Source organism: Mustela putorius, unplaced genomic scaffold (assembly GCF_011764305.1).
Source record: "Mustela putorius furo isolate JIRA1106 unplaced genomic scaffold, ASM1176430v1.1 tig00000174_pilon_pilon_pilon, whole genome shotgun sequence".
Classification (NCBI taxonomy): Eukaryota; Metazoa; Chordata; class Mammalia; order Carnivora; family Mustelidae; genus Mustela; species Mustela putorius.
Genome location: NW_025421304.1, coordinates 42647734 through 42670854, shown reverse-complemented (window position 1 = coordinate 42670854; position 23121 = coordinate 42647734). Strand labels below are relative to the sequence as shown.

Here is a 23121-nt window from a genome sequence, read left to right as displayed (position 1 = left end):
CCCAAGGTCGGCAAGGTCTCCTCACCAGGGCAGGGGAGCACCTCCTGGGCCCCGGACGGGGAGGACAGGGTCCTGCTCTGGCCCAGTTTCTTTTGGGAGCGTCCAGAATGGTCCAAGTGCGTTCACTGCTAGGGTCAAGCCTGGGAGTGACCCTCTCTTGGTTCTAAAGGAAGGGGGACTCTGTCCCTCATAGAGGCTTCCTATGGGGAGGGTCCCTTTCCTCGGGAAGAAGTTGCCACCCCCTCGCCAGCGGCCGGCGACCACTTACCGTGCCGGCCTTGAGCTCGTCCCCGTTCTCCTCGTCCGACTCCAGGGCCACCGGAGAGGACTTCTGGGGCGGGGAGAAGGCCAAGTCCCAGCGCAGCAGCCGGGGCTCAGCCCGGTCCCCCAGCCGCAGGCTCTCCAGCCTCTGCACCGCGGGCTCCGCGCAGAGCGCCGGCCGGGCACTGTCCTTGTTCTGGGACTTGGACCGCAGTCTCTGTGCCCCGAAGCCCCGGTCGTCGGCGCGGTGGTCCTCCCCCAGGCCCCGGCAGGCCGCGCCCTTGCTGTAGCGTCTCTTCTGGGGGTGGGCCTCCTGCGTGTGCGCGTCCACCCTCAGCAGCGGCTTCATCTCCATCTCGTAGTTGCTCAGCTTCTCCTCATCCAGCTCCAGCAGCTTGGCGCCCCCGGAGCCAGGGTTGCTGGCCCGGTGGTGCGAAGTCCAGGAGAACGTCGGGGGTGACTCCGTCCGTCGCTCCCGGCACTTGGGGTTGCCGGGCTGCTTGTGGCCCGGGCCCCGGCAGCGGATGTCGTCCGCGGGCTGGCCGCTCCGGAGGGCGCTGCCGCGGATGCCCCTGGAGCCGCCGGCCTTCTCCTCGCCCCAGCTGTTGCGGGCGTAGTCCCCGCCCCGGCCCTCCAGGAGCATCTGGATGTCCCCGCCTCGCTCCTCGTCCACCGAGACCTGCCGGGAGAAGTGGGCAACCTTGTTCCGTGAGGCAGGGGCCGGGGGCGGGGTGGCCGTGGGGCTGGCGGGGAAGCTCTGCAGGGGGCTGTCGTCGGGGGTCAGGTCCGAGGGGGTGGTGCCTTTGCGGTACAGCTCGGGGCTCTCCTGCTGCAGGGGCGTCCCCGTGGAGGCCACCTCGATGTCACTGCTGGAAATTGGGTGCTTCGGCCGCTGGTACTCGAGCCCTTTATGGAGGGGCAGGAAGCACACAGAGGTCGGGTTACTCAGACCCTCTGTGTCGTAGGAGGCCTGATCTTACCAGACGAGCGCAGGAGACCAGGACTGGGCCTGGGCCCTGGAGGGCAGTGGCAAGGCCAGGGCGCTCGCCGTTCACCCGTGGGGTGCAGGCACGGTGGTTCCCAGAACCCTTTGCGTAGAACCCCAAGCCTCCCACCCGAAGGGCACTTGGAGGATGACCAGTTCCCCAGGGGCAGCAGTGAACAGAGGCTCTGGGCTGCCCACCCCTCTCCCCGGCTACATGGGAGACCCAGGCCTCAACATGCAAGCGCGTGCGCTGGACTGGTCCCTGCTCTCGGGTCCCCCGTCCCCCACCCAGTTCCCTCCAGAAAGTGGAAGGAAGGCTCTGGGGTCGGGCGGCCTTCAGCAGGGTCTCGGGGCCCCCCCGGGGGCAGTGTGTAGAACAGGGGCGGTCTCCCCTCTCCACTTCTCTGCTGGGGCTTCGAGCTGGGGCAGGAAGGGCTGCAGGGGCCCCGGGCCCCACGGCCCCGGCAGGGAGAAGCACGTGGTGCTGTTGCCGCCGAGCACGTGGCAGCCCCGGGGTCCCCCTCTTGCGTCTGGGGGTTCCGAGACGGGGCCATGAGCAGCACAAGCCCCAGCTTCGGGCGCCCGGCTGCTCGTGGAAGGGTGACAGAGAGGCCCGTGGGCCCGGGGAGTGGGGCTCTCAAGACTGGTGAGTGACGGGCCAAATGGTCAGTCCCCCCGACCCCCTAGTCTTTGCACACTCCATCCGGCATGTGAGGGCCAGGACGCTGGGGTGGCAGTGCACCCCCTTCAAGCACAGGGTCAGAGGCACTGGGTGCCCGACCACAGGAGGCCAAAGATCATGGCCCTGACCTGTTCTACTTGTGCTGGCGACGTCCTCGGGGCCAGGGCACCCCCAGACACCACATGCCCCGTGGGCAGGCCAGGGGGTGGCCGGTCCAACTGCCGTGTGGACTCCGCACACTGCGGGAGGCCTGTGCCCTCCTGTTCGGCGCCAGCACCTCGACGGCCAGCACCACCAGCCGGGAGCTGATGCTCAGCCCAGACCCGTTCCCGATCACAAGCCCTTCCTGGGGCCGTCACCGTCATGACCAGGGTAAACGGGGCGGCGATGGCAGTGGGACTCCAACACCTGTGCCCTGTCGTGGGTTCTGGGCAGGTCCAAGGCCACTCAGGTCCTCCCGCCTCCTGAAAGCAGGCCTGGTGTCTCTGGGCTGCCCAGAAGGCCAGAACCCGCCCAGCGAGGCCTAGAGCCATGGGCTCCAGGAGAGCCTGGGGTGGTCTGGGAACAGCGGCTTCTCTCTTCTGGGCCCCGACCTGTCCTGGCTCTGGAGCCTCCAGGAGTGGAGGAAGCTCCCTGCTGGGGATGAACGGGCGGCAGGGGAGGGGGTGACGGGCGGCAAGTCCTGCCCGAGGGCCTCCCCGGCCTCTGGTGGCCACTAACCCTGCCGCAGGCCCCCTGGCTGGCCCTGCTTGTGTCGGGGCTGACGGAGCTCCCCGAGGGAAGGAGGAGGGTCGTGGGTCTGGCCGCTGTTCCGGGGGCGGCTAGCTCTCGCAGGCGGCCCGGCGGGAGCGCCTCCCTGGGGAAGAGCCGCGCTGTCCCTCCCTGCCAGCCATCACGCGTCCCCTGCGATGGTCACGCAGTGGAAAAACGGAAGCCCTAGTTCCTCAGCAGGCCGGAGACCCCTGACGGGACAGAGTGGTTCAGTAGAAAGCTCTAGGACCACGGGAGCGGAAAGGGCCGGGAGAGCGTGCGGAGGGTCCTCTGGAGAGTCCCCCGGAGAGTAGGAGCAGTGCAGAGTGTGGGGCGCGGGGGTCCGAGCTGCTGTGGCCTCGCAGCCCCGCGGGCGCCGGAGGGAGGCCCCCCCCCCCCCCCCCCCCCCGGCAGACGTGCACTCACCGTTTTCCCGGGGCCGGAAGGAGGGCGAGAACTCTCTGGCAGTGATTCTGGCGACGCGCGCCTCCTCCTGGGCCTTCTGTGCTGCGGTGAGGGCCGCCTCAGCCTTGGCCCGGGAGTGGGAAGTCCTGGCAGGGGGAGGCAGGGCGGGCGGTCAGGGCGGCGGAAGCCTGGCGGAGGGCCGCTGGCTGTCGTGTCTGCGGCCCACCTGCCGCCCAGCGGGTAGCCCGCCCGAGGGCCTGCCAGTGCCTCGGGGCACAGGGCACACCCTAGCGAGGGCAGGGCCTGGCCGAGGACGGACGTCTGTGCCCACAGGAGAGCTCTCAGCCCAGGCGAGCCGCAGGTGCTGTTGAAGGAGCTTCCCTCCTCCCCCCGGGGTCATGTCCACACGCCAGAGAACTGAACCCACAGCCGCCTCATCGCTGAGCCTCCAGACACAAGCGGGAGCTTGATGCTGCTCTGCCTGGGAAGGAGGAGTGGGGGGCAGCTGCGCCCGGCCCCACGTGTGGGGTGAGCAAGTGTCTGGCCGGGCGCTGGAGCAGGAATGGGGCAGGCTAGATGCCCGGACCAGTCGGCTGTCTGAAGGTCCAAGGGCATAAGGAACAGAAGGCACCTTCCCCGGGCCCAGGGCGGGCACCGGCTGGCCGTGCTGGACACCGTGTCAGAGCCAGACCTGCCTCCCAGGACAGCGCCAGCCCAGCAGCCGCCGGGGCCGCCCAGTGCCTCTGCCCCCCTGTCCTTCACGTGACCCCGTTGGGGCCCTGGGGAAGGATGCCGGGGTGCAGGGCTGACATGCTGTGGCTGGTCCCTCTTGCCCGTCCCCAGCACTTGTGGAAGCCGCTGGCACAGGCCCCGTACTTGCGAAGACCAGCACAGAGCCAGGGAGCTTTCTCCAAGCTGCACGAAGCACGGCCTCCCGATGCCGAGAGGAATCACATCCATGTCCCATGGGCTTGCCCAGAGAGGAGGCCCAGCTCCCACTGGCTCTTAACTCAGGGTGACTGCCCTACGGAGCAGACATGCTTCTCTGTGACTCGGTTTCCCCCCTTGGTCCCACGGATGTCAGCAGCATTGACCTCACGTGTGGGGCCTCGAGTCGCTAAGCTCAGGCACGACCCGGGAGACTCCTCCACACGTGCCAGCAGCCCCGCCCCGAGGACGCCTGCCCCAAGGACGCCACCCCCCAGCGAGGACGCTGCCTTGCACCTGCCAGCAGGACGACCCCATGGTGTCCCTTGCAGGACCACAAGAGACCCACCCCCTTCGGTGGGACGGGGCTAGAGCCGCTGCTTCTTACTGGCCCGGCACCCTGGCTCCAGAGCGCCGCCTCCCAACCCCGGCGAGACCGATGTGCCACAGCCTGTCCCTGAGACGGGCCGCGTGTCACAGGACAGATCACGTGATAAGTGGTCACCGCTGCCTGGGACCCTCCCTGCGCGCCAGGGGTTGCCAGGAGCCCCGGAGAAGCCACTTCCGCCCCTGCCTGCCCAGCCTCTGGGCTGTGGTCCTGGGCTGTGGTCCTGGCCCCTGGCGTCCCTCCCCAGCCACGTCCACGGGCTTCACCAGACTCTGACCCGCGGCCCGAACAGACGCACAAGCAAGGCCCAGTCGCCGGCCCGGCTAGGAGGGGTGCTCCTCTCGGCGCGAGCCCAGACGAGCGCAGTGGTGGAGTGAGGCTCTGGGAAACGGTGCAGATCACCCGGAATGCCCCGTGGGTTGGCGGGCTCTGCCACAGTGACCCTGTTGTCAAGCAGTAACCCACATGCCCAGGGGTGACCCAGCTAACCCCCAGAGCAGTGGTTTCTGGAGTCTTCACGGCACGTACCCGCACGGCGCTCCTTCTAGAATGGCTTCCGCGCCCCCGCCCTGCATCTCCACTGACCCACCCCCCGCCCCGCCCTACAGCCCTCGGGCGGGCCTGGTCTGACTTCCCTGCCCAGCCGGTTCTTGCGGAAGGTCACACACAGAGAAGTGTGCCAGGGGCACACACACGTTCCCAGGCTGTGCAAGTGTTTCCAGCCCCAGCAGGAGGCCCGGCCCTGGAGCAGCGCCCCCCCAAATCCCACCTTGCCCCAGCATAGGGGCTTCTCTGCAGCCACTGGGTGTTGACCAAGACCCAGCCCTGGTCGCGGGGCCTGGCGGCACGTGGCTGCGGCAACACTGGTGCCCCCGTCCTAGGACGGGTGATACTCGGCTGGCCGGCACGCACATCTGTAGGGACCCGAGCGGCCGACGACCACCCTAGCCCCCTGGACACCTTCACGCACCAGGTCTGGGAAGGCCCGTCCCTCGGGCACGTAGCACGCTCCCATCCTCGCTGGAATGCAGGAGTCGTGCGGGCCGCGAACGCAGCCACCGAGGGGGGTCGGCGAGCGGACGCGGGGTCCCGCACCCAGCGGGCTCACTCACCAGCGACCGGATGCAGGGGACGCCAAGCGGGGTCTGGCGCACGGCGTGCCGGAGGGCTCGGGCTCCGTGGAGGCCAGGCCAAGCAGGGGAATGTCATGGATGCCCTTCAGGGCACACGTGAGACACCAGCCGGGGGCAGGAGAGCGACGGCCAGGCTCTGGGCCTAAAAGCTCCTTCTCGACCTCCCAGGGGACCCTCGATGCTGGCTGCTGGGGCCGTGCAGGGTGAGTTGAGGGACAGCAACCCGAAGACCAGCATCGAGGGTCTGGCACAGGCCCCAGCGCTTCCGCCGTGGTTCCTTCAAGTTCAGCGTGAATGGCTCAGGGCAGACCCCTCCCCGGGAGCGCGGGAACGTGGGAACGTGGGAACGTGCCCGCTCCCGACGGCTCGCCCTTCCTGATTACACCGCCGACCAGGTGAACGCGGGCCCGTGTGTACCCACAGCGCGCTCGACCCGGAGACGCGGGCAGAGTGTGGCCACGTGCGGAGATGCGGCGAGGGTGAGGGGCAGCACGGGCGACTGTCGGAGCAGAGCTCAGCCCTTCGGAGCCACAGCCCGCGGACGGGCGCGGACACGGCTGCCCAGAGAATGGAGTTGCAGGAGGACACGTGTGAGGCTCGGTGTCGGTTAAAGCGGCGAGTTCGGGGTTTCTCGTCCCGAGGAGCAGCGTGAGCGTGCGTCTGTCCTACGCCCCCCCACGTCTGTCCTACAGGCACCCCCCCCCTCACAGGACCCCGCCTGAGTCGCCCCAGCTGTCGGGCCGGAAGCGTTTCTGCCCATGCGGCCCTGAGGGCGTGCGTGGCGACACCAGGGCCACCCCTCCAGGGCCTGACACATGGGTCAGCCGGGGCAGCCTCTCCCATGGGAGGGGGTCTCTGTTTCTGTCCCAAACACAGCAAACAGTCCCTGGGCTCCCAACCCCCTTCCCCACCCCCGCCCTCCCCTGGGGAGACCCGGCTGCTGCCACGGAGAGTCTGCGCCTCGCTGGTGGGGCCCGGGTCCTGGTGGACGGCGACCACCAGGTCCCTGCCTTCAGACTGTACCGTGGGCACCGTGGCCGTCCTCTAGGCCACGTGGTGGGCTACGGCGCTCTGATCCCACACGGACCCTCCCACGGCGAGCGGGCTCCCGGAGTGGCCGCTGTTTGGTTTCCACATCTTCGCTTCGTAAAATACCCCAGACGTTAATTCACCAACATCGTACGTGTGTTTACATACACACGCTCACACATAGGGAAGGACTGTCTGTGCCAATCCTAAAATAAACCCGAATCAAGGAAAGCGTGTTTAATAGGGAAGGAAACCTCACGGCACCTCCCGAGGGCTGAATGGGACTCGGGCTCTCCGGGGGAGTGGGGTGGGGTGGGGGGCCTGAGCCCAACGACCCCTGCGGGGACCCTGAGGCGTGGCGGACAGGAAGCCGCGGCCCCGGGCTCCCTCCCACACGTCAACCACGGTGGAAACCCAGGACAGGACATAGGGTGATCTGCCCGTGTCCACCCCCTGTCCCCAGTTCCACCGCTGGCACCTGTGCTGGACCCTGTCCCCAGCCTGCCCCCCCCGCCCGGCTCTCTTGGCTGGCCCGGAAGTCTGCGTTCCCGGTGTTCCCAAGTGATGCTGCTGGCGCTCCTGGGACCTCGCGCTGAGAGCCCGCGCCGGAAGCTGGACGCCCTAGATGACCGCCTGACCGGGGCCCGCTGCCCCCGTGCCTGGCCGCGGCTCCGCCTCCAGCCCCTCCTCCTGCATGGTCCCCACGTTCTGTCCCTCCGCACCTGACCCACAGCCGGCCAGCGGCCCACGGCCCTGCCCTGGGTTGAGGATGTCCTGCGCCTCAGCCCCATCCCAGCCCAGACCCAGCGCGGGCTCCCCCGCTCTTGGGTCTCCAGCCGTGCCAGACCCTCCCCCCGCAGTTCAGAATGTGGTTTTCTTCCCAGTCCGCTGTCCCTTGTCACTCCCTGAGGGCAGGTGTCCTCACGGGTTCTATCTCGGGTCCCCACAGGGGTCACCGCGGGGCACCTAGCTGGCACCAGTGCTGGTAACCGGGGAGCTAAAGCGGGCCTCGGTGGGGAACGAGGGGCCCTGGGGGAGGTCTTCGCTGGTGCACAGACGGGGGCCGAGGGGGCCGCGCTACAGGGGCTCTCCCCTCCCCAGCCCTTGACCAGGGGTCAGGGGCCTTCCGCATCGCCCCAGGACGCCTGCCTCGTGTCCCACAGGGGCTCCCTGTCCCATCCCGGACAGATGGGGACACTGAGCACAGCCATCTGGGCTTCCACACGCTTTGGTGGTCTCGCCCGACGATCCTAGTTCTCCAGCTCAACACCGCGCCACGGGTCTCTGAGACTCCGGAAATACGGTCTTCGCAGGTGTCTTTAGTTCCAGGAGGTCCTCCTGGGTTAGAGCCCTACATCCCATGCACGGAGTCCCTGTAAGGGGGGACACAGCCCTAGTGCAGGAGGCCACGGGAGGTTGGGGGAGGGATGGGGCCGGCCGGTGCCGAGGAGCCAGGAAGGACCCTCCCCTCCAGCCTGCAGAGGGACACGGGGCATCGGGTCAGAGCTGGAGAGTAGACGTCCCTTGTTTTTGTCCTTGGCTAGCACCGTCCCAGGACACTGTCAGGCCAGGGGCAGGTCCTGGGGGCGCTACTGGAGGGCTGCGGCCAGAGGGAGTGAGACACACACGTTCCTTGACCCACGTGTGAGCTCGTCTTTCACGAGGGGAGACACGCCGCGGGCACCTTTAGGAAGGCTCCAAACGCGTCAGGTGCTAGCGAGACCCTGAGCTGCCCAGTCCCTCCTCGCCTGTGGGGACCCCGCAGGGACTCAGGCCTCCATGCAGAGGACACCTCCCTGACACCAGGGCACCGGCCCCTCCCGCTCGGGGCCACCTGCGGGACATCCCTGTGTGGACAGAGACGACACCAGCCCCGCCCTGGAGCCCACAAGGTGGGGCCCCCAGCTCCCGACAGGCGACCACGGACAGGTCACGTCGGAGATGGCACCCAGCCACGATCACTGCTGCCCGCGCCGTCTCTGCCACCACACACCACACGGGTCACCTTTGTACAAAGCAGGGCCTTTTAGCATGTCCCCAGAGCTGTGCGGCCGTCCCTGCGAATTTGAATTCTTGACCATCTGCAGCTCCTCCAGACCCCGACCCCGTCAGCAGTCACCCCCACCTGCCGACCCCTCCTTACCCCCCGCAGCCGCGCTCGGCCTTCCGACGTGGGCCCCTTTCAGTGACTGTGTCCGTGACACGCCAGCATCCGAGTCTGAGGTCTGCCGCGCTGGGCTCAGGGAAGGACCAGCGTCTCTGGGGCAGGACCCGGGGCAAAGCTGGGGTCCGCGGATAAGCAACGTGGAATGATCACTTCACAGTCACGCCAGCTCCCTCCTCCCCCAGGCCGCCTGCTGGTGCCCTGAGCCCTGTTTCTACGAGCTCGTGGCGACTAATGGGTCACCACAAGCGTCCCGGTCTGCAAACGGACACGCTAGGGACTGGCCCGTAGGGAGCAGCGCTCCCTCTACGGAGAATCCCGTTCCCGCATGTTCCCTCAGCACTCCTGTCCACGTTGGGCGCCACTCGGGGTCCCCCCTGCATGTGCCACTGCCCAGGGGTTGTGGCCTCTGGTGCGTTCGGGCTCTGTGCACTGTCACCTGTCCCCCGACCCCAGGCCCCAGCTGTCCATGTGGCCCTACACAGAGAGAAGGTGCGCTGGGCCCCAGGTGGCAGAGACCAGGGCACGGACGGTGGGGAGGGGCCTGATGTTTCTGAACAGCCGCACAGTCCCACGTGCCGCGGGGTCCGTCCCCCGGCCTGCCACGGGCCCCTGGCTCGAGGTCTTGCCCCCCCCCTCACGGCTGTGTCCCCGGCCCTGGAGCACAGGGGTGCCCAGGTGGTGGCGGGAACAGACGGGCTGTGGCGCGGAGGCCTGCCCGTGGGGCGCCCGGGGAAGCAGGTCCGCTTCAGACCCCGTGTGACAAAGCCGCTCTCCTGCAGCCCCCGCAGGCACGGCGGGCTTCCCTCCCGGCGCAGACATGCAGCTTCTGTCCTTCTCGGGCCCGGGAGGTGCTCAGCCCCACAGTGGACATGTGCATCGGCTAAGGGCTGAGTGGCGTCCCCAGGAGACACACTGGGTCCTAACCCGGGAACCAGTGCGTGTGACCACGTTCGGGAGGACATGGCGTGAAGACATGGCTGTCAGCCCCCTGCCCAGGGAGCGGACACCAGTACAGACACACGCCCGGGAGAGTGGCCTCAGGAGGAGCCGAGCTGCCCACACGGCCCTCAGGTGTCCGCCCCCGGGACCCGAGGCGACACGGTCTGCTTAGCTGCCCCGGCTGTGGCGCTCGGGGACACTGCCGGAGCTAACAAGGCGTGTGGTTTCTTCCCACGCGTGACCCCTGCGGCGCCCCAACTCTTCCTTGTCAGCCTTCACTGGTCCCCGAGTCACACTCGGGCTCACACTCGGTGAGCCAGGCCCACCAGTCTGGGGAAGGGGGCTGCGGCTGCGAGTCAGCCCTTGTCCCCCGCTGCCCCAGGCCCCGAGCTGGGGGAGCAGGCCCCAGGCAGGCCCACAGACCCCTAGGCCCAGAGCTGACCCTACCTACTACCAGGGGTCGGGCCACCCACGAGGCGGGCAGGGAGAGGTGTCAGAAAGAGCTGCCCTGGCCGTGGCGGACAGCGAGGCCCCAGTTCCTGGCTCTGGTGATCCTGGGCTGGGTCCCAGGCTGGTCCTCCTGTTTGCAACCAGAACATGCCTTCTTGCCAGGACCCCGAGGCTGATTTCGGGGAGCACACGGGCACCCATGCTGAGGGCAGCCCAGACACCGGACGAGTCCTCGGGCTGGAGGCCGCTCCCACACGCCCTCCAGCGTGGACGGCACTCCGTGCTCTCTGCCTCCCTTCCGGGGGTCTCCGGCCACGGCCCAGGATCCCGCTCTCTGTCCCCAGCCGCCCCGGGCCGCCATCTGTCAGCTGACGAGCTGAGAACCACGAGCCGCCCCTGCCGCTGTGCCCAGCCCGATGGCCCTGACCGCGCCGCAGACCGCACACATGCCCGTCTGAAGGGACCACTCGCCCCCCCACCCCGGACCTGCCCCCCCCAGAAAGGGACGGGCCTGTGGGAGGAGGAGCCGCCTGCTGCGAGGTCCCCGGACCTGCCACCTGTCCCTGGGGGCCACAGAAGGGTCAATTTTCAGGCCCACCAGGCCCTGCCAACTCAGGGGTGACCCCCCCACCCCCCGCCACCAGACTGCAGCCCTGGTGAGGCCACCCGTGGGGGCATGGGAGGAGCCAGCGCCGCGGGGCCTCAAAGCCAGCGGGGCCGGGGGCTTCTCAGAGACCGAGAATGCAAGATGCCGGCCAGCGTGTGTGGTCAGGGCCCTCCCAGCTGGGCCTCACAGTTCCTGGGACCTGCCCCCTGGGGCAGGGGTGCAGCGGGAGGCCGCGGGGGAGGTGAAGGCAGGCGCCCCGCCTGGGCAGAAGGCAGGGGACGCTCGTGCAGGCAGGGGCTGTGGCGGGAACCAGTCCCGGGATGGAGCTGAGCCACCAGGTTGATGCCGAGTCTGGGCTTCCCCAAGTCTGGGCTTCCCCTGGGGGGGCCCTGCGCTTCCCCAGGCCGGCCACATGCTCTGCCCAGGCAGGGCTGCTGAACGCTGCTGGGGGGACCGTCCCGCAGGCCTGGGGCTCTCCGGAGAGCTGGGTGCCTGACCCAGGACCCCTGGTGTGCAGCCCAGGGGACAGGTCACCACGGACCTTCTGCATTTGTCCTACACGCCATGTCGTCACGTCCTGTGGTCAGCTGGCCAGGAAGCCAGAGAACGTTCCAGATCAAACACAGCAGCGGCTTCTCTTTCCGCTACCATGTCTCTCCCTACCCCCATATTTTTCCTATTAAAAATTCTCAAAAAAAAAAAAAAAAACCACCCCAAGCTAAGGAAGGACATGCTGCCCCATGCACCGGTGGGGTCGAGGGAGGCTGAGTCGCAAAGGCAGCAGGACGCCGGCAGGGGTCACAGAGATGCCATCACAGAGGGACCGGCAGCCGCCAGCCCAGAAACGGCCAGTGCCTGACACGGAGACTGTGCCCGGGGGGGCTTGGGGCTGTGCCAGTGTCCTGGGGCCACAGTAACAACAAAGCCGTGTCCTCTCCCAGCTCTGGGGGCTGGAAGCCACGATCGCAGGGCTGGGCTCCCCGAGGGCTCCAGGGAGGAGCAGCCCCCACCAGGCCCCCAGCACAGCGTCCCCGCCGTCCCCTGTGCTCCTTGGCTGGCGCACATGCCACCCTGATCTCTGTGTCTGGCTTCCCTGTCTCTCCCTTTCTCAGGACGCTCGTCGCTGCATGTAGGCCTGCGTCATCCAGGAGGACCTCATCTCCAGGTCCTCAGTGACACGCTACCTCCTTCCAGACAAGGCCAGTCTGAGGCTGTGCTGGGCAGGTCTTCTGAGGTCCAGCACCCCACTTGTGACAGGACGTGAGGGCTCTGCCCGACGGGACCCTCCGTCCCCCGCCAGATTCACCCCAGGAAGTGGCCCTGACCCCCCCTCCACAAACAGCCCTCACCTTTGCTAGGATCACGTTCTAGGATCAGGAACCACAGGGGGCAGTGCGCCACCCCCCCCATGACTTCATTGGGGCCAGGTCGGGCCGCCGTGAGCCTGCATTTACTGCAGAGTGGGTACACTAGGGTCCCGGCGGTGGCGGGGAGGGTCTCTCCGGAGCGGGAGGAGCGACCGCGCTCACCGTACCCAGCCCGCCGCTTCCCGTTAGTGGCGACTTCGTGGGCTTCATTTCTAAGCAGTTTATCTAGATACAGTTCGTAAACCGCAACGCCCTCCTGTTCGAAGGGAGCCGTTCCGTGTGTTTAGTGAGCGTGGAGCTGTGAAGCCGTCACCATAAGCTAATTTTATAACCTCGCCCCTACGAGAAAGCTCAGGCCCGTCAGCCCTCGCTCCCGGCCTCTCCCACCCCAGCTCCGGCACCTGCTCCGCGGCTCTGGCTTTGGTGGCTGTGTCGAAAGTGCTTTTCGCAGGCAGGAGCCGAGGGGCGAGGCCTGGGGCCGGGGTGCCACCTTGGAGAGCCCCCCCACCCCGCTGTCCCACAGCACCCCGGTCACTTTCCACCTGGCGTCGCCAGAGCTCCTGTTTGAGGTCAAAGCAACTCTTAGCTATAAAAGCAGACAAAACTCCAGAAAACCACCCGCCCAGAAGAGCTCGGAAGGCAGAAGGGGGTTAACACTCACCCCAGACACAGAAGCACCCCACAGCAGCGTGGGTGAGAGAGCCACCAGCCACCCCACCAGGCGCACTCATGGGCCACATGCTGGTCGTGGGGACTCAAAGCACAAGGCAGGTCCTGCCCTGAGGAGGTGGCACGTCTGACAGCGGACAGCTAATGTATTAACAGTGGCTGTGGAGGGGGCACAGGCATCCCTGCGGTGGGGATGGGACATGAGCATCCCTGGGGTGGAGGCGAGGAGGGGGGGCCCGGCGAAGAGTTCCGAGACAAGGGCAGAGCGAGTGCCAAGGCCCAGGGGCAGGGAGTGAGCAGCGACAGAGTATCAGAAAACAGGGAGGTGGGGGGGAGGCAGCAGCCTCTGCCGTGGAGGCGGGACGGGGTGACGGACACAGCCCTCAAGCCTGCGGGTCTGAAACCTTCCACGTCAGGCTTTGCGGCTGGATATACACATTTCTAAATTTACAAAAACAAGATGGATTCTTTAAGCAATCTTTTCCCGGTGTAGACAGTGAATGTAAGTCTCCCCTCCTGACTGTGCAGCTCGTCAGTGTCCCCCAGAAGGCCGCGCTCTGTCCTGCGGGCTCCCGTTCACCTCAAGGTCCACATCCTCAAAGGCGCGCGTCTCGTCTCCGGAACCTCAACGGCACCAGCGTCTACGCGAGTTTCCCCGTCATGTTTGCCCCAGTGCGTCCCGGACTGTGCGCAGCCCTCGCGTACTGCAGACTTCGGACCCAGATGTCCGCACTCCGCGCGCGGCTCTGCCTCTCGCCTTTCTGCCGTTGGGTTTTGTTTTGTTTTTTTTTTTTTACCCCAACGCTGTGTCTTGGAGATTGTCCCACACCAGCAAACACAGAGCTCGCTTGTTCCTTTTAATGGATTTTTGTTTCCCCGAAATAAACCGCGCCTGGCCCGCCGACGGGCCCGGAGGCCACTCTCGGCTCTGTTTTCACGCACCGCTGTCCTGCCGTCTGGTTCGCACACACGCACATCTGTCTTCGAGGTGGCCTGTCTGCGCACATCTGCTCTAATCGGGTGATGGTCTGTGTTTTAAAAAACCCTCCCCAAGCGGACGGTGATTCAACCTCGTTCTAATCTGCAGTTTTGTTACTGAGCGCGAGGCTGGGTTTCTCTTCGTTCATGAAGACAGAGGGACGCGATCCCCCATTTCACAGGCGGGAACACTGAGGCTCCTCCAGGGAGGTCCCCCCCACCCCGGGGCTCGGGCTCGCTGGCCCCCTGGAGGGGGACGCACTGCCAGAATGTCTGGGGGGGGCTCGTCGCAGTTGCCATGGCAACCCCAGGCGCCTCTCCTCTCCCTGGGAGCGGATTCTCCAGCATCACGCCCTTCTCCCCACGGCCTCGCCGCCCCCCGGCTGTGGTCTATGTTTAGACCGAGCGCCCCCTCTTCTCCTCCCGCACCCCACACCCGAGCCCCCGCACGCCAGGAATAGTGCGCGAACCGCCACCCTGCGAGTAGCCTACATCCCCACTGAGCAAGTGGAAAGCCGGCTAATTCGGGCGCTGCGGTTCCACTGCGGAACGGGCCACCTCTGCCTGTGACCGTCGGTGTCGGACGGGGGGGGGCTGGGGCGCAGGGGAGGCCTTCGTGTGGGTGGGGGACCGGGGGATGTGCGGGCAGGGGAGTGGGGGGATGGGGGTGTGGGGCCAGGGGCCCGGGCTGGGAGAGCAGGGAGCTGGGGAGGCAGGGGGGTGGGGGGAGGAGCGTGGGGGGCTGGGCACGGGCATATCCCGAACGCGTGAAGAGCTAACACACGTGGTGGGGTCGTCTTCCTCCTTAGGCACAGAAGCCTCCCCCACAGACCAGATTCACCCTAAACCCAGCTGGAGAAGCTCGTGCTGGTCCTCTGTGGTTTGCTGACCTAAGGCCCCGCCCGAAACCCGCTCTTTGAAATCACGCTCGGGCATGTTTCGTTAGCAAAGGAGCCCGTTTGGCCACGACGTCTGGGCCGGGCCCAGGACCACTGGCCTCGGCGGGTCGGGAGGAAGGGTGCGCTCCCCAGGAACCCTGGCCGGCAGCACCGCGGTGGGGGGCTCAGCTCAGTTCGGTCTGGGGCCACGTACAGCGTCCAGCAGGGCCAAGTCAACAGGGCAGCAAAGGGGATCATGCCCGGACGTCCCTGCGGGGGGCCCGTGCAGTCACTCCCCGTCCTGGCGTCTGCGCTCCGGCCTCCGGTGGACAGGTGAGGGGGAAGGCAAGGCTCCTCGCTCCGACGTGCCACTGTCTGATGGGGCCCCCAAACGTGCTGTGACCCCATCGGCTCACGGTGACCCCGAGTGCGCAGGGCCCCCGAGGGCAGTGGTGGAACGTGGCCTCCCTCACCCGCATGGCCTGGTCACCACTGCGGGTTGGGGCTGGCAGCCAAGCTCCCGTCCCACGGGAGCCGAGGTTCCACGACTGCGACTTGTGGTTCCCCCAGGCCACATTTACACGACCCGGACGCCGAGGCTGGGATTTCAGGATGGGCAGCCGGGCCCTGAGCCCCCAGAGCAGGGCCGCTGTGGACGTAGGGCTGCAAGGGCACCGTCCTCGTGCCCCGATCCCGCCCCGTGACCGCCTCGCCGCCCTCTGGTGACGTCATGCTGTCTCCGACTCACGAAGGGCCAAGAGTCGCCCCCCGGCCCCTCTGTCTCCTGGCAAGTCCCTCACACCTGATCCCCCTCCCGGGTCCCCGCCCACGCCCCCACCCTGCCCAGAAGCTCCCAGACCCTCGGCAGGAGACCGTGGACCTCATCCTGCACAAGAGCAGGCGCTGGCAGGGGGCAGGGCCAACACGGGCACTTGTCAAACCCACCAATGAGCTCATCTCTGCGCTTTCCCAGGAACATCTCCGTCCCTCCGTCCAGCGGCAGGCCGTCCGGTGCTCGGTGGGCGCCGCGAGATACCCGTGCCCGGAAGGGAGGACGGAACAGCGCAGCCAAAGGCAGGACAGAGGCTGGCGGGCGCTCCCTGAGCTTGACGTTCGCACGACAGACGCTTGTCTGGGATCCACCCACGCGGGGCCGGGCGTCCGGCACCGCACTGCTCACACGGCACAATCAACACACTTGTTGACAGAATACGGAAGACCCGGTCAGGCCCGCGGGGATCCCTGGCGGCAGGGACACCCGTCGAGGCCATGCTCCGGGCTCCCACCTGCGCCCCGTGGGTCTCCCCCGTGGGCCAGCTGCTCCCAGCAGCTCAGCAACAGGACAAGTGAGAGCAAAGGCCGCTCACAGCCCGGCCCCCCGCGGCCTCCATCCCTGCGGCAGGGCTCCCCGCAGCGGGCCCCACCCATGCCCGTCCAGACCCTCGTCAGGCCCGCATCCTTCCTGTGGGGGGGATACTGGTCTCGGTCAGGGCCTCGGGCTTCTAGCAACCAGCTGCGGGGGCGTGGGCCCGGCTTCCACGGACCCAGCACCGCAGAATGCTCCCCACGTCCGTGACCCCGTCCCTGGAGAGCAGAGAGCTCCAGAGCCTGGCACATGGGCTGGCCCAGCGGCAGCCCCGGAGGCGGCTGGGTTCCACATGCAGCCAGACGCAGAACACAGGGGATCCCGAGAGTCGGCACACACGGCCCGCAGGGAGCCCGGCCTGGTCACCCCTCCCCACACATGGGCTAGTGCTCAGACACCTGCCACCTGGCCCCAGCGCCCCCCACCCCGAGCCAGCCGGAGCGCTCACCCCCGGCTGCTTGCCGCTGGCTCCCAGCCCTTCCCGCATGGCCCCCATCTAGGCACCTGCCGTGTGATCACCCCACCTTATAGAACAGGACCCCGAAACACAGAATGTTAGGCAACCTGCCCGAGAGGGCAGGCCAGTGGCCCAGGGCCTTGCTCTTCTCCACCACGAAGGGGCACCGGTCCCAGCACAAGCATGAGCCCCAAGGGACCCAGCTCCCTGCTTTCTTCAGCCTCCCCGAGCCAGGCAAGGAGCAGATCTGACACCCGTGGGTGCTCAGCCTGACCAGCCCGCCTGGCCAGCCGGTGGCATCACGAGTCCCAAGCCCGTCACCCACTGACACGGCAGGATCTCCTGCACGGGTGGAGGGGAGCCAAGACCCGGGCCGTGCCGCTGTGGGGGCCCAGGGCAGACCCTCCGCTGCACCCCCACCCCCACCCAGCCCGAGACAGCAGGTGTCTCCAGCACGCCGCGGCCCCCCGGCCCACCCTGGAAGCTGGGAAAGGCTTCTGCGCACGTCTCTGGATAACCTCCCTGGACACGGGGGTATCGAGGACACGTTTGCGAAGGGTCTGGGGTCCCCTGGAGACCAGGTCCGGCCGTGTGCAAGGAGCGAGCCGGAGGAGGAGCTCGGCTGAGCACGGCATCCGGCGGGTAGGAGGGGTGCGGGGGCTCCGCGGCCAGGGTCCCGGCCTTGTGCTGGAGACGGGTGGAGAGGGGCGCCCAGAGCCCAGTTTCTTGGTCTACAGTGGGGAGAGCCGGACGGGCCGGCCGCAAAAGACCCCTCAGTGGCCGATCATTGAGCCAACCGGACAGGGAAGGAGGGAACAGGCCCCGCCAGGCTGCGAGCGTCGCCGGGGCCCCGATCAGCAGCAGTGACTGCCCCGGACACACAGGGCAGGGCCTGGGTGTCTTCCCGTCTTGCAGCAGGGGACGCCGTCTGCTGGGAGGCAGATCGGGCCTGTCGGGGCACGAGGCAGGTCGGGCCTGTCGGGGCACGCTCCGCACAGAGGGAACCCTTCCCCGGCCCTCCCACGCCGCGAGATGTTGTCTTTTCCTCCGCCGGCATCTGCGGCAACACCGTTCAGGTGGCAAAGGCGGGGGTCTGGGGTGGGGACACCAGGAGGACTTCCTGGAGGAAGCGTGGCTGACGAGGCACAGGCTGGTGCTGTGGGACTGGAGGTGGCCTGGGCGCTCCGCTCGGGTGTGGTGCAAGAAAGGGAAGCCCCAAAGCAAGAGTAACCCTCGGGGACTGGGCAGGGGTCTGCTGCTCCGGCCGGGGGCAGATGCAGCCCATGGCCTTGAGCGAGGCGTACAACTCGCCTTCTGAGGGGCTGTGGAGGAAAGGGGGCGTCCCCTGTGCCCGAGACCCCAGAGCTGGCAAAGCCTGAGACCCTTCCCTCTGTGCCCTGTCCAGAGGGCATGGACCCAAACGAGGGGCCCTCCGTGGGTCAGTGTCCAACCTCCGCACCTGTGGGGCTCCGAGAGGGTGGTGCCTTGGCCAGGACCCCCAGCTGTCACCAGGCAGAACCTGGGCCAGGCTTCCCCAGGGCCAGGCCCCGCCTGCGATTCCATCCTGTGCTCCTCGTGACCACGAGAGGGATCGGCACACCCTGACCCCAGCCTGGGGGGAGCACCCTTCCTTCCTTCTTTGGGGGTTTGGGGGGCGGTGGACAGGGGACCGAGAGGAGGCTTTTAGATCAGATGTGACACTCTCCTCTGCCCACACTTGGGAGGCTGCACGCCACCGCTGTGCGTCGAGGGCTGACCCCGTTTGGGAAGACGGGCTTTGCAGACACCGTTACGTTAAGGGTGTTGAGATCAAAGACTATCCTGGGTTACGGGGTGGGTCGAAATGCCATCATGAGTGTCCTTATGGGGACAGAGGGGAAGGACGCACACGGCCCCGGAGGCGAGGGTTGGAGGGAGGGGCCAGCAGCCACGAATGCCTGGGGAGGGGCTGGATTTGGCACTCCGGCCCCTAGTGCCCTGCCGCGGGGCCCAAGGGGACAGAAACACTCATGCAGCTCTCACGGGCACCCAAGGGCTGTCGCCAGGCCTCCTGGGCTCAGTCCCAGCCCCCTTGGCCTCCATTTCTCTATCTGCAGAATGGTAATGCGCTTCCTGCTTCCCCAGGGTCGCTGTGACAGGCAGGGGAGGGTCACCCCAGGGCAGGCTCTTCTGAATGGTGCACATGGGCGTCCTGGGGTTAGTCTGCCAGTTCCGCACCCACGCGGCAGGCGGCAAGGGGGGCCGCCCAGCAGCCGGGCCGGGCTCAGCTGTGTGATCCGACTTCAGAGGGGAGGCCGGAGTCACGGGCACCCACGCTCCAGCTGGGGTCAGAACATTCTAGAGAACGAAAGTGGCCGCATCCAAGGAGGGGACGCGGCCTCCCAGGTGCCAGCCGGGCTTGGCGGGACGGAGTGCGGACAGGAGGAGGGTGGCAGGTTAGGGTCGGCCGAGCCGCAGGGACAAGCGCCCCGTGCCCGCCCCCAGCTCCTGCAGCCGGGACTCTTGGACCCCCGAGGACAGCACCGGTGGTGTGGGGCGGACCACACGATGCTGCAGGGGCTCACGGGAGACCGTGCCCAGGGCACGCCGGCCTCTGTGGGCTGCTGCGTCCCAGGGGCCCCACCCTGGGACCGGCCTCTTGGGGAGACACCAAGGCCTCTGTCAGCCCCTTCTGGGTGGCCCCCTGAAGCCAGCCCCTGAGAGAAAAGAGCAGACCCCAGAGCAGATCCCCAGGCAGCCAACGCTCGGGCCCCTGGTGTCCACCCTGGGGAAGAGAGTTCTAATGGGGCACACGGCAGAGGGCTGGGCGGGCAGGGCTCGAGGCTGGGGAGCAGCAGGCGGCTAGCTCAGGGCCTCAGTTTCCCCGTGTGCCACGTGGACCATGACGCCCATCTCACTGGCATGACGGGAGTGAGGGCGTGTGGCCGAGCCTGAGGCTCGACGGCGCTGGGGCCCTTGTATCCTGCCGGCAGCCTCCCCGGGGAGCCGCTCCCTCGGCGACCACCACGCATCCTCGAGGCGGCCCCCGAGGCACGGGCCCGTCCAGCAGCAGAGGCCGCGGCACCCGTGAACCACCTGCAGGACAGGGTCCCACCCGCCTTCACCAGGACGCTGGCTCCTCTGCTGTGCGTCCTCCGGGGGTGGCTCATGGCCGGACACCTGGGGGCCAGAGGGGAAGGGGCCCAGGCCTTAGGCTGCACACGTGCGGGTCTGTGTCCTCCTCCGAGGAGTGGGAAGGTAACGGCACAGAGCAGTGACAGCCGCGAGCCTCTGGGGCAGGGCAAGTGCCCGGCACAGCCGAGACGACGGTCAGCAGACGGGCGGGGGCTGCACAGCCAGGGCGGGGGGCGACCCGGCCCCAGGAGCGGATGCCTTGGGTGGATGTGGGTCTGTGAGGAGCGGGACCTGCCTGTGGGTGACCCTCTGCCAGGGCTGCCCTCCCGTCAGCACCGCAGAGCTGGGCCTGCACCCCTCAGAGTGGCCCGGGAAGCACCTGACCTTGTGTCCAGAAATTTAAATATTTGTAAAAATGTTCCATTGTTACATGTATTAACTGAAACAGCAGAGTCTGCAGGAAATCAACAGGTCAGGAGAGACGACTGCCCTAAAGGGGTCCCCGGGAGAGGCCAGGCGTGTGGGGGTCTCCCCACAGACGGCCCGAACCCCACTTTGGTTGGTCTCCTCATGAGCCGCCCGGGGAGGCCCAGCTACACCAGCAGCTCTGCGGGTGTGGGGGGACCAGGCGCCGTGGCCCTCTCCTCACCTCGCCAGCCCCCGACCCCTGCTGCCCCCCCAGATGCCCTCAGGGCTGCGGAGCAAGTGGGGTTCAGGCCCCCAGGGAGGCAACAGCTTGAAGCTCTAAATTTCTCGGCATTCCCTCCCGTAAACCCAGTGTGGTCAGCGCTAGGACACGGCTCACAGGTTCCTACAAATCACCCCCCACGCGGGATCCCAGGGCCGCGGGGAGACTCCAACACTCACCAGCGACGCGTCAGGACGGGGAACCGACGGCAGCCCGGCTTCGCCTGCGCTCGGGGCTCCAGCGTGTAAGGACCGCACTAGCTTGGCCCGGCTTGCCGGGATCACGGGGCACGTGGGGCAGGAGGGTGGCCGCCGCGTGGAGCTAAGGGGGGCGGCTCTCAGGCTCAGATGCACCCTGTCCCCATGCAGGTCCGCGGATGCCTGTCTGCCTGTGTCTCTGGAGCAAACGTGGCGGCAGAACTTGCTACAATTACATCATCACGAAAGCCACCCGACCCAACACCTGGTCTGCCGACTGCATCACACCTCCCCGCGTGGTCCCCCATTCCCAGCGCACAATGTGTCCGCGAGGCCGTCAGCGCCGCCGTGAGCTGGGCCAGGAGCTCAGCGTGCCAGACTCCGCGGGGCCCTGATGTTGTTGCAAGGGGCCTGTGCTCGTCCTCTGCAGGCAGAGCCGAGCTGCCCCGGGTCACGGGGCAGGACTTCCAAGGGAGACCGGAGGAGGCCGTTGGGGCCTTGGGTGGCAGGTGATTAGGACCTGAGCAACACTTTTATTTAGGGCCAAATGAGGGAGAAGCAGCCAGCCAGCCCTGGGAGACAGTGAGTCCCTCACCCCTTCAGCAAGACTCGGCGGACTCGCGGCCATGACCCAGGACTGACCGTGGAGGCTCCCTTTCTTCCTGCTCTGAGCACCTGATAAGATCCGGACCCGTAAAAGCCCAAACACAAGCTGGGACACCAGTGCCCACGTCCACCAAAACCAGCCACTACCCAGGCCTGTTAGCAGATGGTCCCAGGAGATCAGACACGAGCCCAGCAAAATCAGGAGACGGGGAGAATCCAGCTGTCCCCTTGGTTTCGGGGCTGTCCAGCACCTGCTGCCGACAGAAACGACAGGCCTGCTGGTTCTCAGGCTCCCAGGCCAGGCACCGCCACGGCACACTCCTCCCAGCAAGGCTCTGCCGTCCCAGCGACGCGGGGAAGCTGAGCCAGCAGCTTCAGAGCTGCAGACTCAGCCGCAGCAGAGTTCCCTGTGCCCACAGGAGGCAGGCAAGGCCCGGGGCCCCTCTCAGGATGGTTGGTGATACCTGAGTCCAGCTTGTGCGGCCACTAATGAGACCGATTATTTGGAAGTGTTATTTACAGATCACATCTGAGAGCCAGGCACATGCCATGCTTCTCAGTGGACACGAGCCATGAGCCACCTTCGTGGCCCGCGCTGCCCCGGACAGTAGTGCTGCTTCATGGCCCGATGCTCCCACTACCGGGGCCAGAACGCCCGACTGGGAAAACCCCAAGTTTCATGGAGACTAGTGCAAGGGCAGAGGTGATCTCGTCCAACCCAGCTGCTTGCGAGCCTTGGACGCCGACCCTGCTCTGACCCCTGGCGGGCTGGGGCACTCTGGGGGTGAGGGACACATTCCCTAGCCCTTACCACAGCCTGGCAGGCCAGAGGGTCAGAAGGCCAGGCCACGCTCGGGGCCGAGGCCTCGCTCCCTCCAACGAGGAGCTACCATCACCCACAGGTCCTGACGGCAGGCCCAGGCCCCAAGACGTCCTTGTCCTACTCCCTGGAACCTGGGGGTGTCCTCTCACACAGCGAAATGGTCCCTGCAGATGTGGTTTACTTTGGGATCCGGAGGTGGGAGGATTTTCTGGACTTCCCGGGGGGCTACCTGTCTCCACAAGGTCCCCGGCGGACAAGAGTGAGGTCAGAGAGCGAGCCGGGTGACCAAGCTGAGCTGCTTTTACCGCGAGGGCCACGCCAGGCCATGAGCCACGGGAGGCAGCACCTCCGGAAGCCAGGAAAGGCCGCGAAGGGACGTCCCCGGCAGCCCCAGAAGGAACCAGCCCGTCTCACGGCTGATTTAAGCTTCAGATCTCCGGAACCACAAGGTAACAAACGTGTTGTTTGAAGCCACTGACCTTTCCGTCTGTTGTGACAGCCATAGGCCGCCGTAGGGGGACCCAGAGTGCCCGGAGCTGCGGCCCCGCTGGGGGCGGGGCCCGAGGACGCCCCAGCTCCCATCTCCTGCTCCGTGCCTGGCGCTGTTCTAAGCCCTGCCAGGCCAGCGCTGCTGTTGCCCCATTTGACAGTTGGGAAAGCCGAGGCTCAGAGAAGCGAGGACGGGCTGCATGAGATCCCACAGATGTGTCCCAGGAGGACACAGGAAGCCCCAGACACGTCCCTCCAGCTCCGTGTGGGCTCGTCTTTCAGCACCCAGGACGCTGCATGGGGCGGGCGCTGCTCCCATCTCAGCTCAGGGAGGGACGGGGGAGAGCTGGGTGTCCTGGAAGAGGCTGCTGGTGGGGGGCCCGAGACCCACCTGGGGCGGTGGCTTCCCTCTGAGGCTGAGGGCTGCAGTGGGGACCTGGGTGTAGACTGGTTCCGACATGCGTCGCCCGGGGCACCACGGGACAGCAGCTGGGGCCGCGATGTCTGGTTCTGCCTGAGGACAGGCTGGCGTCACAGACCCTGCGGGGCCCTGGGCCCGAGGGGAGAGCAGACCTGACCGGCCAGGCCCCTCTGGCCCGGGGTCCCGGGCACCCCCCGCTCTGCCCCTGGCCCTGGACATCCCCCTCGGGCTCGCGCTCTGCCCGCCCCGCAGATGTCCATCAGCCAGTGGGAGCGTCACAGCCTGTGCTGGGGCAAGGGCTGCTGTCCACTGCGGAGCCCTTCTGGGAGGGCTGTCACGCTCATG

At 67.2% G+C, this 23121-nt stretch overlaps 1 protein-coding gene across 1 annotated transcript in view; it reads right to left on the bottom strand.

The window, feature by feature from the left end:
- Positions 1–23121, bottom strand: part of JPH3 (junctophilin 3) — a 69609-nt gene that overhangs the window by 2976 nt on the left and 43512 nt on the right. Inside the window, exons 3-4 of the mRNA XM_004753846.2 lie at positions 3105–3229; positions 269–1167 (exon numbers count right to left, since the gene is read on the bottom strand). Of these exons, the coding sequence (XP_004753903.1) occupies positions 269–1167; positions 3105–3229 (1024 nt within the window). The remainder of the gene's footprint in view (positions 1–268; positions 1168–3104; positions 3230–23121) is intronic.